Source organism: Bison bison, unplaced genomic scaffold (genome assembly GCF_000754665.1).
Source record: "Bison bison bison isolate TAMUID 2011002044 unplaced genomic scaffold, Bison_UMD1.0 scf7180017864038, whole genome shotgun sequence".
Taxonomy (NCBI): Eukaryota; Metazoa; Chordata; class Mammalia; order Artiodactyla; family Bovidae; genus Bison; species Bison bison.
The window spans coordinates 2,611,798-2,627,434 of NW_011494610.1; the positions used below are offsets into that span (position 1 = coordinate 2,611,798).

The 15,637-nt window shown below is 53.0% G+C and overlaps 1 protein-coding gene across 1 annotated transcript in view; it reads right to left on the reverse strand.

Moving 5' to 3' along the window:
* PREX1 (phosphatidylinositol-3,4,5-trisphosphate-dependent Rac exchange factor 1) overlaps nt 1–15,637 on the reverse strand; it is a 118,171-nt gene that overhangs the window by 13,831 nt on the left and 88,703 nt on the right. The window contains exons 18-30 of the mRNA XM_010835119.1: nt 14,921–15,069; nt 13,041–13,126; nt 11,848–11,984; nt 11,072–11,183; nt 9,170–9,357; nt 8,717–8,878; nt 7,821–8,031; nt 7,154–7,430; nt 6,365–6,571; nt 4,947–5,035; nt 3,430–3,512; nt 3,179–3,269; nt 1,145–1,273 (exon numbers count right to left, since the gene is read on the reverse strand). Coding sequence (XP_010833421.1) covers nt 1,145–1,273; nt 3,179–3,269; nt 3,430–3,512; nt 4,947–5,035; nt 6,365–6,571; nt 7,154–7,430; nt 7,821–8,031; nt 8,717–8,878; nt 9,170–9,357; nt 11,072–11,183; nt 11,848–11,984; nt 13,041–13,126; nt 14,921–15,069 — 1,921 coding nt within the window. The remainder of the gene's footprint in view (nt 1–1,144; nt 1,274–3,178; nt 3,270–3,429; nt 3,513–4,946; nt 5,036–6,364; nt 6,572–7,153; nt 7,431–7,820; nt 8,032–8,716; nt 8,879–9,169; nt 9,358–11,071; nt 11,184–11,847; nt 11,985–13,040; nt 13,127–14,920; nt 15,070–15,637) is intronic.

The window sequence follows — 15,637 nt, forward strand, 5'->3', positions numbered from 1 at the left end:
CATAAAGGCTCTTGGGCCCAGAAGGGGCTTAGAAAAACCGAAAGGCCTTTGAGTCTGGGCTCTTGTGATACATTCTATCCTGGGGAGGCCCCAAGATGCAGGGCTGGTGTGACAGGAAAACCAGCGTCTGCTTATTGAGGACTCACAGTGTGCCAGGCCCTGTACCAAGTGCCTTACTTGTACTGACTCACTCCTCACAGCAACACATAAGGGAAGGCGCCCTGTGGACCCATCTTACAGTGGAGAGACTGCGGCACAGAGACGTCAAGAAACTTGCCAGGATCGCACAGCCAATAATTGGGAGAGCTGGGGTTCAAGCCCTGGCCATCTGGCTCCAGAGTCCATGTTCTTAACCAATGACAGCTTTGGAAAACAGGACAGCTCAGGGCCAACCCAGACTTCCAACTCAGAGTGGGCTGTTCCTGGGGGCATGAGCCTGGGGCCAAGCACCCCCTGCTATGCTGATCAAATGTCTCCCTGGCCTGGGCTCCTTCTAACCCAGGAGCCTCAGGTTCAAATGCTGCCAAGGGCCAGGCAGGTAACATAAGGGGCGTGAAGCAGACCCTGGGCCACGGGGTATGGCGGGGTCCACCTGGCCTGAAGGCTCCCCTCCCCAACCTAAAGATGGAGGCCACCGTTCATCTCCAAGCAAGTGTGAATGCAAGACTGCAGGCCTGTTACTGCCAGATCGCCTGCTTGTTCAAGAATAGCCAGATGTCTAGACTTGCATGTGGGCTTTCAGATGACAAGTATTGGAAGCAGATTCACAGTTTTTAACGCTAGAGCATCCACACCTACCTGGAGGCCCAAGTCTGATAAGGACCCTCTCTCCCCTCAACACACACCTGTAACCTTGATCATAAACAAAAGAAACCTAACTGAATCCACAGCTTTGGAAGCTGGGAAGGAACAAGCTCGGCCTTCTCAGCCTCCTGATTCTGCGAGGAAGGCCCCGGGCACCCCAGATGAGCAGTTCCCTGACCATGTGTGTACTGTCCCAGGGCCCTGAGAAGCGGCACTGGCTCTTCCTGTCCTCTCCCTGGGCCTAGAGAGACGTGGGCACAGAGGTGGACCCTCCCATGTTCCACATTGAGAACTGGAGGCCACAAGACCGCCACGTGACAGCCTTCCCTGCCCGACTGACCTTCCACGTATCTCTGAATGTTGTCCACCAGGGTCTTGATGGAATTGGGGAGGTTCCAGGGGTCCTCCTGAATGCTGATCTGGATCAGGTTCCGGCCACGGATTGTACATTCCTCTTTCTGTTTGAACTCTGGAGCAGGAAAGTGACAGGGGGGCAGGAAAGAGACAGGGAGCTTTGAGAAATGGTGCCACCGAGGCCTCTGTCCCATCACTAGATTCCAAAGCTCAGAATCTTAGGTGAAGGATGCTGGTGGGAGCCTTGGGTATCATCTGGTCCATGGGAAGACAAATAGATGGTAAGTGTGCTGCTAATGGATAGTACCATACCCATGGCAGACATCACCACTCAATCTCAGCACTCCTTTCTACTAGTCTGAGGATGGGACTGCTTGCAGGCGCAACCAATCCAATGCAGAAACACAAATGAATCTCGGCATTTTCTTCTCCTGAGCCTGAATGTAGTCACAGAAGCATCCTCAGGTCCTGCCCCCTCACAGCCACAACCAAGCTGGCACATGAGCTATAACCTAGCGTAACCTTTTCCCTACACAGAGGAGGAAGTCAAGGCACAGAGGGGGGAAAGTGGCTTGCCTAAAGTGACTCATCAAGGCAGTGACCAAGATGGGACTTGAATCTGACCCCAGACAGGCTGACAGAGGCCTCTGCTCCTTCGGCCTCGTGTCTGCTACACAGTCTCAAGTTTCTGAGATATTTTATGGTTTTGGCTCCTCTGAGTTTGACATTTCTTCTTTCAGAGGTCCATCCCAGGCAGAGATGACCCTGAAATAGTCAGAGGGGCTCTGCTAGGGCACCCCAACCCCTCACCACTTCCAACCCTCACTTAGAAGCAACTGGTTCTCCCCCTGCACCCTACTGGAAATTCCTGGAGGTCAGAGGCAGTGTCTCATTCATCTCACAAGCCCCAGAGCTCACCACAAGGCTGAGCACAAGTTGGTTCTTGGAAATTACTTACTGAATATATGGATGCATGGATGCTGGTGGGTGGGTGGGTGGGTGGATGGATGGGCGGGTAGGTGGGCAGATGGTGGATGAATGGATGGGTGGGTGAATGGATAAGTGGATGGTAGTGGGTCAGTGGGTGGGTGGAGTGGGTGGATGGATGGATGGATGGGTAGATAAATGGGTGGGGGTGGGTAAATGGGTCGATGGTAAACAAGAGGAAAGGCAGGTAGAAAGACATAAATGTTGATTATTTTTCTCTCCATCATTTCAAGAAGAAAGTCTCAATTTGGTGCCGTCAAGTCCTTAACACTTCTTTAACCTGTTAACCCCTCTCGTGAATAAACAACAAAGCGCTCTGGACAGACAATAGTGCCTAACTACAGCGCAAGGGCATTTTTCATTGTTGGTTCCACTGGACTTGTTATTTTATGGCATGTTATGATGATTTTCCACTTACTGGAAGTTTAATAAGTTCTTTTCAAAATTAAATTTTTTAAAGGGAAACACTTTTTCAGACAAGATCTATCAATAACGATACAGGCAGCAAATGAATATAGTTTAAAACTGTAAAGATGTCGGCAGAGTCTATGACTGTCTCTAAAACGATGAAGAGGGTCAAGGGTTTTTGAGGTCTGGCAAACTGTGCTCCAGCCCTTCCCCTTGTGTTATATATGGGCAGACGGAGGCCCGGAAGGGCTCAGGGACCAGCCCAGGGGTCCACACACGTTTTCTGTAAAGAGTCAGATAGGAACTGATTTAAGCTTTGCAGGGCACTCAGCTCCTGTCACACGTTTTCTTTTGTTTTGTTTTGATGACTCACGATAAATGAAAAATCATTCTCAGCTCATAGTCTGTACAAAAACAGGCTGTGGGCCAAATTCGGCCCATGGGCTGAGCTTGCTGACCGCCCCTGGGCTGGCCCACGCCATTCGGCAGGTGAGGGGCACGGCAGGCAGTGTGTGGCCCAGGCAGCCTGCCCGCCGTCCAGCACACGCGCCACATCACAGGCTGTGACCCTGATGGATGCGGGCTGCCACCCCCTCACCCTGCCTGAGGACTCTTCTCTGCTCACCTTGTAAGCTGTGGTCCATGGGGAAATGCTTGGTCTCTTCAAAAGCTCTGCTCATGACTGGCCCCTTGAGGAGTGTGTGAATGGAGTCCACCTGGGCGAAAGGAAGCCCCGGGTTAGTTTGGCCCTAGGGGCCCTCCAAGTGGCTAGAACCTGTGACCTCTGGCCCCTGCCCTGGCTCCTGGCTTACAGGTTCTTACCTGGGGTGATGGGAAGAGCTCAAGGTCAGGCCAGGGTTGGGACAAAGATCCTACCTGGTTAAAGAGATGCTCTAGGCAGCCATGAAGCTTGTCCTGCTTGTCTGATGGGATCCTCATGTCACAGGGCAACTCATCCCCTGGCAGAAGGAAGAAACCACAGCCATCAACTATTCCTGCCCCATCACACACCTTCCCAGGCTCTCTCACAAGAAGGCAATGTAGCTACAGAGCTCCGAAACCCACAGCGGACTTGGAGCCTGACAGATCCAGGTCCCAGCTGTGCGACGCTGCACACATCACTTGACCTCTTTGAGCCTCAGTTTGTTTATCTGCAAAATGGGCAACAGGAACTAAAACATTACACAACTGTAAGTCACTGTTACTATTTTCACTCTGAAAACGAGTGAAGGAACCAGATCCCACATCTCTCATTCATCCCCGTTTCATTTAAATCGCCTTCCTAAAACCTTCCCAGGGGTAGTTTTTGCAGCTGAATAGCTTCTGTGATGAAACATTTATCCAAAGTTCAGAAATAGCTCTGATATTTCCTGAGCTTCCTTTTCTTCTGCCAAACTGAAGTATAATTAAAATTAAATTTTTATGCACAGACTACCTCCGGAAGGACACACACAACCGCAGTGGCAGCGGGAGCTTGGGAACCAGGAGGCCGGGGAGCAGGGATGGGAGGGACGTTTGTCACCACCCACCCTCTCCCACTCATGCCTTTTGAATTATGAACCATGTGAGTGTCTATCCCATTCACAAAATAAAAATGTTAAAGGCTGAAATCCATGAAAATTAAAACAAATTTCAGTCTTTCGGTGAAAGTTGCAAGTAACATACAATCGAATGTATATGCTCAGTTGCTTGGTCGTGTCCAGCTCTTTTGCAACCCCATGGACTGCAGCCCGCCAGACTCCTCTGTCCATGGGATTTTTCAGGCAAGAATACCAGAGTGGGTTTGCCAATTCCTCCTCCAGGGGATCTTCCCGACCCAGGGATTGAACCTGTGTCTCCTGCATTGGCAGGCAGATTCTTCCCCAATGAGCCACCCTAACTTATAAATTCTTATTTATGTCTGTCTGTCCCTCCAGCCATCCACTCACATTTCTCCACCTCTGTGCAGAAATACATGTTCACCAGTGACCCCCAAATATCCTCAATGGCCATTTCTGTGGGAGAGGCTGAGATTCTGACTGATTTTCATGTACTTCTTTTGTGTTGTGTGAATTTGGGGTTTGAGCACATGTCATTCCTGGAAACCATCAGGTCGCCCTGTTTTAGCAATGCGGGAGCCCTCGTCCCATCCGGTAACTGGAGTGTTTTTATCTGTTCTGTGTCCACGACACTCACAAAGAACATGAGCTCTACAAGGGCCTGTCTTTTCAAAATCCACGGCTGTGGCCCCAGCATATAACAGGTGTGCAAGAAACACACGCAAAATGAGGGAAGGAAAACCATTACCAAACCATGCAACGTAAGAGAAAACCAGAGGATGTGTAGGAAAGTGTAACAAAATAAAAACAAACAAAGCACCATCTCGCCAGGGGGCCCCCAGCCCTGGCACTCACCGGAGCCCATCTCGTCGCTGCCCAGGTAAGAGCTGTTACTTCTCACGCTGGTGTAGGACAGAACAGAGTCCCGATTGCTGTTACACTCGCTGCAGAGTGGCAGAGAGGAAGGTGTGAGTCAACCCTCTGCCTCCCCGCTCACAGCCTCTAGTCCCAGCATCCGGAACCCACTTTCTGGAGTGTAGACAAAACCCTTGGGTAGATAACTGGCCCAGAGAGAGCACTGTTGGCCAGCCAGCAGTGCCAGAGATGGGGAAGGTTGTCCCGGTGAGTTTCCTAGGTCCCACCCTGGAGAAACCTCTCTAGGCCTCGGTATAAAAACACAGAAATGGTAGGTGGACAGTGACTCATCTTCATTCGGGTGTAATTACCGTCACTGCCCTCGTGGGACAGTCTTGCCCTTAGATACACCTGCACCCCCACACTCGAACACACGGCCTGGCCGGAAGCCTCCTAAGAACAAGGGCTGTGTGTGCTTAGCTTATGTCCCAGGAACTCAGAAGGTATGGGGAATCAAAAACCACAAAGCTGAAATTCTTCCCTTCACTTTTCTGACAATTGAAAGGAAAAATTGGAGGATCCAAAAATGTCAGAATGCAAACACAGACAGATAAGATCTTGGTCTGTGGACACAAGGTTCCAAGAACATGGGACCCAGTCAGCCAGGCCGTCTCATTACACAGACACCAAGAAACACCAGGCCCCTTGAAGACTGAAAGGCTATAAATGCCGGGAGGACGGGGCCCACGGCCTCGCCAAATTCTATCAGTTCTCTCTTTGCCCCAAACCATATGAAGTGTCCCTCCAAGGTTCTAGTTTAACCACAACCATCAGATGTTCGAGAGTCTTTTCACTGGGGGCCACAGCGCTGCGTTGTGGTACGGAATTCCATGCACTCCACGGTTTATTACAGGAAATTGAGTTTTCGGTCTGTTCAACACACTAATTAAGACTTCACCGATCTTGTTAATAATTAACCAGGAGAAAACAATTCAGATCCTCGAGAGTTACGAGGGGAAAAAAATAGTCCTACTCCCTGGATCAAGGAAAAACAGTGTTTGTTGCAAAAACCTGAGGCCTGATGTTGATTTTAAAACACACAGATCTTGACTTTTTCTTGGACTACATTCCATCAACGTATGGGGACAGGAATCGAGGTGGAAAGGATCAGTGGTGTCCCCAAGGGGGCAGGCCCTGAAACGTTGGTCTGGGGGGAGGGAGGCTGAAGAGTGTGTCCAGGGTGTGCTGTGGGACTCAGATAACTCCCCAGAACCACAAACCACACGGGTAGGCGATAGCACCCTGCCCCACAGCTTCCTGAGAAACGTCCTCTGATTCTGACCTTTCCACGGCCAGGGCCTCAGCTATGCCTCCACACCAAACCCCTCGACACCCTCCCAAGCCAGGCCTGCCCCCACCTGTAGGAGTCCCGGTAGCTCATGGTGTCGTGACCCGAGTCCTCCTGATCCTCCTCGCACACCTTGAAGCACACCTTCTTGCTGGCCCCGTGGTCGGTCCTGTCCATCTCGTTCTCTTCGCTGACCAGCGGTGGGGAGGAGGCCTCCTCGGCCACGGTGGGGTCGCAGGACCCACTGGAGCTGGGCTCTGTGATGGTGGACAGCAGCCTGTGGGAGCAAAGACTTTGAACTTCAAGACACAGGCCCCCAGGTCATTTGTCACCTAGAACCACCCACCTTCTGGATTTAGCCAACTTCATCCCTGACGTACCATTTCAGCCTCCCTTATGCCCCGCATCATCTAGCCAGCCTAGAACTGTGATCAGAGAACTGTGCGACTTGTGTTGGTGAGAACACTTTGTAGGTGGTGCTGTGTCCTGCTGTATGGCACCAAAAGGGCCATCATGTCCAGTCGTCTCTCTCTGCAGTGTTGAAATAATAAAGTTCCCCCCCCAAACCTTTCACCAAGTTTCAGCCTCTACTGACAATGCTGCCTACATCCATCCTTTCATTAGAGCAGCGGTTCTCAATCAGGATGATTCTGCCCCTAGAAGGCATCTGACAACATCTGAAGACATCTTAGGTGTCACAGCTAGGGAAGAGAGTGCTACTGGCATCTGGTGGGTAGAGGCCAGGGATACCGCTAATAACCACTAATGGACAGGACACCCCCCCACACCAAAGGACAATCCTACTCAAAATGTTGATGCCGCGGATGTTGAGAAATCCTGACCCTGACACAGGGCTCACCTGTTGATCTGAGTGACATATTGCTTCATCTCCTTCAGGGCCACATCCAGTTTGGTAAAGAGCTGCAGGTAGGCATCCTGGATCTCACGGTCCTCCTGCTTCAGCAGGAAACTCAGGCCTCGGTCCTCCTGGCCAAGGGCTCCATTGGCTGGCCCAAAGCTGCTGTCGTTGGGACCCTGACGTTGTGGGTCCCCATCCGCAGCAGGCAGGCACTTCCAGGATGGGGCAGCCATGGTGGTGATGCAGTGTTGGGTATAGGACATGGGGTTCAGGTGACCTACGGTAGGGAGGAAAAGTTCACAAACCCATTTTAAGGATCCCAGTAAATGAAAAAAGTTTCCCTTTAAAATATTCTTTTAATACATTAAACTGCTTTAATAAGCAAGTTTCAATTTGGTGCCAATACGCTCTTAACTACTATGATCATTTTCCTGCCTGGAATGTAGACATGATGGCTGGTACTCCAGCAGTCATTATATACCATGAGGCATCTTTCAGGATAAAAGCAACATTTAGAGATGGTGGCATAGAAAGATAGGAGGAATCTGGAACCATGATGACCACAGAGCCACCATTCCAGCTCTAGCCTGTTGGCCTTCAGGAGTGCTTCTGTTTAAGTATTGTACTGTGAGACCTGAACACATTTTTGATGGACACATGCAGTTACCTTGCTCTGGGTCAAGGCCGATGAGGGAGGGTTTGCGACCAAAGCGGATGCTGAAGGACCTCCCAACTGAGGGAGTGGTCTTGGGGTAGGATACTTCCATGAGGTTGACGTGGCAGTTGGTGGGGCAAAAGTCCAGGCCACATAGTGGATGGGGTTCCAGGGGTGCTTGTTTGAAGGGTGGGCTGATCCTGCTCTTTAGCTGAGCTGCAAACTGAGAAAGGTGGAGGGAGGCATGGGGTTATTACTTAGGGGTCTGGGAATTCTGGCACATCTCCTGTACCCACTTTATCCTAACCTAGGCCAGACATTCCAAAATTGAAAAAAATGCCAAGAATTCCAAATGGAAAAGTAAATTCCCCTGCACTGCCTTTCACTGGACCCAGATTTCAAGGATGTCCTGGAGGAATGTGAGGCCTCCAAGTACCTACCCACCTAGAGGTCTCCATTTCAGCTGCACCTGAGGTGTCCTGGGGGAACATCTCTCCCTGACCCAGCATCTGTGAGGTTCAAGTAAGGCTGCCTCCCCATTCCTGCAGAACTTGCACAGGCCTAGGCAGGGGACCCAGGCCAAGCCAACGAGAGCTCTCATCGTGTTCTATTTCTACTGGGGTTGCTAAGGCTAAAGCTACTGAGGACCATTTTATCACCACGTGAAAAGGACCTGCCTGAGAGCAAAACCAATAAGAAAAACAAAGTCAAGAGAAGGAGAGAGGTCCTGTTCTTGTAACAGTGTGATATCTGTTTGAGTGCTGGATACAACCATGCCTGAAGCTTACCTATGGACGTTTCAGTAATATAAACCAGTTAATTATCCTGTTTGTTTAAGCTAAGTTGGGTTGGGATTTGACATTTACAACTGAAACACCCCGAGTTGAGACCCTGTAGGGTGCAGGCACCTCCTGGTAGCAGGCGATCCTCTGGCCGATGCTCTCCAGCTTGGTGTCACAGATGTTGCGGAACTCAAAGTGGGACATGGTCCTCATGTTGCTGCTTAGGGCCATGAGCCGCCCACAGTTCTGCACGAAGACACTGTCATTGGCAGCAAAGGCCTCAAGGATCTGGAGAAATATCAACAGCTACTGAGTACTCACTGGGCACCTGGGAGAGTCTTAAGGGGTTTATCTTGGGTGACTACTATACACCTTGTAATACACATGTGGGTCAGGTCTATTATTGGCCCACTTAAAGGATGAGTAAACTGAGGCTAGGAGATAAGAAGTCAGTCTCCTAAGCCCCACAGCTACCAAGTGGAGGGGCAGGGATTAGGACTGAGGTTCCCCAGGCTAACTCGGAGGACATGGGAGTCAGGCTGCGCCACCCCCTCAGGGCAGGGCCACAGCCAGCAAGACCTTGGCAGTGAGGCTGAAGCAGCCGCGGGGCTCCACAATCTTCTCCAGCACATGGCACTTGATGCCCGCCGTGCTCACGTACTCGTACACAACGCCGTGCTCCAGATGCACGTTGTCCACTGTCAGGCTGACCAGAGGGCTGTCCTCGTGCTGGCTCGACTGGGCGCCCAGGGACATCAGCGGGAAGGCTGGAAGCCAGAGGGACAGGTGACCCTGCGGAAGGGGCACCACCCCACACCAAGCCAGCCCCCGGACCCAGCACCGCAGACAGCCGATGTTAGACAGACGGGGACACTGAAATCTGTGCTGCAGCTCTCTTCACTTTTGCCAGCCCACTGTCGCTCACTTCTTATTCTAAAAGACTTTCCTTTTAGGAATCAAGCCTTGAGTCTAATTCACAGTCTCTGGGGCTCCGAAAAGGACTCATTTGCCATCCATACCCTCCCCCAGAGGCAAAGCCTGGCCATTCAGCATGTGTGATTTCCTCTATTCACAGTGACCGGTTCAGAGGCAAGCATGTGACCCAAGCTGAGCCCATGACAGGGAGATCTGCTTGGATCTACAAAGGGAAGGAGACATCCTCTTTTTCAACTGGATTTCAAGTTACCAGAGCCACTAGGTGGAGAAAAGAGCATGTGAGAGGGAAATCAACACAGAAGGAGCAGAGCTGAGACCTGGAGAAAATGAAGGTCTCCTCAGTATACGAAATGCTGGATCGAGCCAGACCTGAAGCTCATTAACCCTACTCAGCCTTTTTAGTTTGCTAAGCCAGTGTTTTTATGGAGCCCAGTTTCAGTCCAGATTAACAGGGTCCCAGAGAGACTGTGACTCCTTAGAAGTCACACAGCTAGGTAGCAATGCATCTAGGAAGAAAGGAGGCACTTTATGGTGTGAAGCAGTTTCCTTCCCACCTGCTCCAAAGAGTACTCTCAGCACACACAGTCACCCTTTCCCCCTCACTCTCCATGCTATGCCACCAATTATCAATTTTTTTGTTCTTTTTTTCATTGTCTTATTCCCCTCATGTCAGTGCCCTAAGGGCAGAGACCCCGTCTGCCTTGTTCACTCCTGTTTCCCCAGCTCCTTGAACATGACCTGGCACATAGTAGGTGCTTCTACTTATTGAATGGAAGTTTTGAAACCACCAGCTCTTCCCAGTGTGGTTTACCATCGTCATCACTGGGGTCACCCATGTGCTGGGGAAGGAGGCCCACAGCCCTTTGCTCTCAGAGGGGCAAAAACTGAGCTCAGAGCTGGCCTCCCGTCTCTCCCTCTTCCCATCGGCCTGTCTCCTTTAGGACCCCTCTTTCAGGCTGTGGGTGTTTCAGCAGCAGGGGAACAGCTCCCCGAGGGCAGGGATTATTTTGTTTTAATCCATACTGTATTCTCCGAATCTAGAACTGAGCCTGGCACATAGTAGGTGCAGACTAAATGCTTGGAGTTTGACTAATAGCTCCTCCTCTCCGGTCGCTTCTGTGCTCTGCTGGGCTGGGGGCAGGAGGAGACGTGGGAAGATCAGGGGCTTTCGATGCCTTGGTGTCTGACAGCTCTGGGCTCCTTGCTGGGGACTTTGGGGTCAACAAAGAAGCAGGGTTTACAGGGCTGGCCGGGGAGCTGTCTCCCTGAAACAAGCAAGTGAAGAGCCACAGATGGGATGCTGGCCTGCTGGCACCTTGATGAGAGCCCAGGGAGACGCCTTTCAGACTTGTGACCTCCAGAACAGTAACGCAGTAAACGCATGTGGTTTTAAACCACCAGGTTCCTCGTACTTTGTTACGGCAGCGATCAGAGACTCATACAGAAATTACAGCATCGAGAAGGACTGGATGCGACTGGGAGGAGTGTGGATACAGAGGACCCAGACCCAAGGGCGTCTGTCTCACGGCCTGCCTGTCCCATTACCCGAGTTGAGCTGGTCTTCCTCTCCGGCCCCTTCACCACTGGGGTCCTCGCCGGCGGCCTCCCGGGCCTCCTGCGCATCCTCGTGGGTGCGGTAGATCCACTGGTACAGGCCCTGTGTGGGGAGCAGAGTAAGAGGGGCGGCCGCGACTCCTGGAGCCCAGGTGCAAGCTGTCCCGACTCCAAAGCTCAGGGCTTCAGCCTGTCGGCGACACCACCTTCAGAGAGCCCTCCCAGACTTCACTCTGGTAACTTCTGAGGGATCTCCAGCCATACTCGGCCCTCAGTGTCCACAGTGTATGCTCCTCACAGAAGCCAGGGAAGGGGGAGCACTGAAAACGTAAGTCAGCTTCATGGGAGCAGGAAGCTTGTCTCTCCTGTGGCCCCAGGGTCTAGAAACACGCCAGGCAGACCGCAGGTGTGCAGGAAATGCTTATTAAATAAACCAATGAATCACTGTCCACAGAACCCTGGGTCCCCAACCCAAACATAACATCAATTTCTTATCATCAATGTGACTAGCTGTCCAACGTGCCTACGTGGTAAGAAAAGAGGGTCTTATCACACCCATTTCACAACTGTAGAAACTGAGGCCGTGAGGTTCAGGGAAGCAGAGGGGTCCCGGAGCTCAGGCCCAGCTCAGCCCTCAGGTCTGCAGCCCCACCCCACCCAAAACCCTGTGGTGCCTGCAGGCTTTTCCCCAGAGAAGGGAGGGTGCCCTCAGCCTCCACTCCAGTGAGCAGGGCTTCTCTGATCCCCTCGGCTGCCAGGCGGCTCACCAGGGCCTCTTCTTGGCGGCTCCGGAATGCCTGGAAGTGCTCCAGGACCTCTGAGGCTCCGTCATTCGTCACGTTGTTGCCATTGACCTTCAGGATGCACTGGCCGGCACAGAGCCCTGCAGCCGCAGCCTCGGAGCCTAAGGGGGACAGGAGCGCTTGAGGCTGGATGCCAGGTGATCGCTGGATCCCAGCGATGGAGGCTGGGGCGGTATCAGGCAAGGGCGAGTAACCAGATGCACCTGTCCCTCCCCCCACACCAAATGCCACCTCCATCCTCCCACCTCACAGCCACTCTCCACCCCACGCCAGTGGGCAGGACAGGCACTGTCATTCCCATTTGGCAAAAGAGACTGAGGCTCAGAGAAGTCACAGTAAGCCCAAGGTCACACGGCAAGGGAGGCTGGCCTTGAACCCACGCACATTTCACTCCAGAGCTTTGTCTCCTTCGCATGTGTGCTTGCTACTCACTTCAGTCGTGTCCAGCTCTTTGCGACCCCATGGACTATAGCCCGCCAGGCTCCTCTGTCCATGGGATTCCCCAGGCAAGAATACTGGAGTGGGTGGCCATGCCCTCCTCCAGGGGATCTTCCTGACTCAGAGATCGAACCTGCGGCTCCTGCAGCTCCTGCACTGCAGGTGGATTCTTTACCACTGAGCCACCAGGGAAGCCCTCTTCTCCTTTAAGTCCCACAACAACCCCATGATTATGGAGCCAGGATCAGCCCCATTTTGCAGATACAGAAACACAGGCTCAGAGAGGCGAAGTGGCTCTCTCAAGTCACGTGTCTAGAAGAAGCCAGGTTCCAAACCCAGGTCTACCAGGCTCCAAGGGCATGTTCTCTCAGCTGTCCCATCATTCTCAAACTGCCACATTCCTGCCTGGCAATAAGGAGCTGGAGCTGAAGAAATACTGCCACTGCTGTGTTTGGAGTGAATGTGCATTTTCTCACTTTGCCACAGTCCTCCCCACTCCCTAGTGCTTCCTTTCAGCTCCCCATGTGTAGCTGCCCAACCCCCACAGGCATGCATATTTACAAGCCTTGGCTTCCGGCAAAGAAGGGAAGTGCTAACTGTGGGCTAAGAGGCACAGGCCTGGAGGCAAGTGTTTGGGCGGGTGCCTCTGAATTCCTTCCACACACACAACAGACTGGCCTCCCAAAGCCCCACTCCACGTCCCTTGGGCTCCCACTTACCTCTGCCCACTGCGTAGACATACGGCGGGGCTGCTCCACGGATCTGAAAGCACAGCGCCTCTGGACGGTCAGGGACTTTGACAATCCTGCACCGAACAGAAGCTGCCATGAGGTACAGCAGTGCCTCTCCGGAAAGAAAGCCCAGGGGGCCACCAGGGGAGCCCCTGCCTCCCAGGCTTTTGGGAAATCCAGCCCCGGACAGCAGCAGCACCAGGCTTTCCAAATGCATGGAGAAGCCTCACTCGATCCGACTGCACAGAGCAGGGCCTTTGATTCATCAGAACCAGCCAGCCCACCCTCGGAAAGTCCGTCCATGCACCCTCCTAACCCTGCACTATCACTCTCTGGGTGAGAAGAAGCCTTGTGGCCACCAGACCAGCACCTTGGTGAGTGCATATTTTATGTAATAATCACTTACTTGGAGGGTGACAAGTGACCCCCAGCACATCTGGGTGCTGACTCCAGAAAAATGTCCACGTGTCCCCCAGAGATCATGATTTGAAAGCCCAGATGACCCAGCCACTCTGTGGGTGGATCACCAGGGCAGAATGCCCAGCCCCTGCCCAAGGTCATTATTAATCCAGGGGCTTCAATGTAGCCATCGGCTTCCCTGTCTAAGGCATGTCCTCCACCTTAGGCCTTGGATTGTCCCTACCTGCCATAAAAAGCCGTCTTGGGAGCCTGTTCTCAAACCCCAGGTATTTCTGGAACTTGAAGCGGGCATGTTCCACCATGGTGATTTCTCCCACTTCTACATACTAACCAAACCATCAATCATGTCCCCAAAACTGACAAGCCTTTGAACTGAAAGAATGCTATTTAAAACTTTCTATCACTCCCATCAACAGAAAACCAGGAGCATCTGCCTTAAATAGAAGAGAGAAGTGAAAAGCAAATGTGCAGGATTTAAAATAGAAAACGCTCCTCCCGGTGCCTCTATCTGGTACGCGACCACTTCTCACCATGCCCACCGCGGCTGGGCTGGCCCAGCCAGCAGCCTCCTCTCCAGGCTTCCTGCTTCCGCCCTCCCCCGCCCCACCCCCAACAATCTAGTCTCCACCTGCAGCCAGAGAGATGCTGTGTTACCCTATGTCAGATCACGCCGCCCCTCTGCTCAGAACCTTCCGGTAGCTCCATGCTCCTTACTGTGGGCACAGGTCCCACAGGGCCTGGCCTCTACTGTCTGACCGACCTCAGTGCCCACCCTGTTCCAGCCCCATCAGCTTCCTCACTGTTGCTCAAACACACCAGCCCCAGTGCCACCCTGGGGGCCTCTGCACTCGCTGTTTCCTCTGCCAGCAACCCCCCTCCTCCAGATGTCCCCCTGACTCCCTCCCTTACCCCCCTTCAGGTCTTCACCTCCGTTCTCAGGGGCATCTCCCTGACCAGCACTCCTCCACACAGCACATCTCCTGTCCCAGCTTTATAATGGGTTGGGTAAATATTTGTCTGGATTTTTCTATAAGATGTGATGCAAAAACCCAAATGATTTATGGCCAACCCAACATATTGGTCCACACTCACTACCTCCTGGTACGTCTCTCCCTTTTCTGCTTTGACTTTGTCCGTCTCCTGCTCTAGCCTCCAAACAGACTGAGATCTGTGAGCGCAGAAATGGATCTGTGCAGACGGGGCTGCATCCCCCGAGCCTAAAACGCCAGTAGGCACACAGCAGACACCCAGTAAGCACTGTCAGAGCCATCTGACAGTGAGCCAACTGAACAGAGCCAGCAGCCCTTGTCACGTGTCTGCAGGAGGACCCGCCAGCCGCGGGGACCTGGATTAGCCAGGCACCCCCCACGACCACCACCTCTGGGACCCGGGCAACTCCTCATCCCGAGAGGAAGGCCACCAGACACCCTGCCCCTGGCGACACTCACTCTTTGGCCTTGGTGGCTACCAGGAGGCGCAGCGGGCGGCGGGAGCAGAAAGACTGGTTGAGAATGGACTCCACCTCAGCCAAGGGCCGCAGGAACACCAGATCCTCGTTGATGGAGAAGATCTTCCTCCCCACCTGCAGGCCGGCCATCTGGGCGGGGGTGGGTGGTGAGGGAGATGAGCATACCAGGTTAACTGACCCCCTCTCCTCCTCACTAAGGAGGCGCTCAATTCAGGGGCACAGAGTCACCAACCCCAGGGACCAAGTAGGACCCGAGTGAGACTCCCCCTGGGGCAACCCCGCTGCCCCCTGTGGTAAACAGTGAGGTGGGCTGGTGAGACCCATGTGGGCCAAGGAGCTGTGAAGGGAGGCCTGTGGGGGCCGCTAACAGCAAAGACATCTTCCCTGAGAAGAAGCTTCCAGCCCGCCCCTCCTTCCTGCCCGGCTCTGCAAGGACACGAGGCATGGACCTGGGGTGGCCACCTTGGGACCACGAGGCCTTGGCCAGCAAAAGTGAAGCGATATCAACCCTGAACCAAGACTTATAACCACCTCCTTCTAAGCTGCTTACATCACAAGAAAACAGAAGCCCTGGGGCTCCAGCCACCGTCAAGCCCAGCCTGCGGCTACTATACGCAGCCAAACGCCTTCCTGATTGCTATGAGGAAGCAAGCAGAGCCCCCTGAAAAAAGTGGCCAGCGCCTCTTTCCCAGCCGTC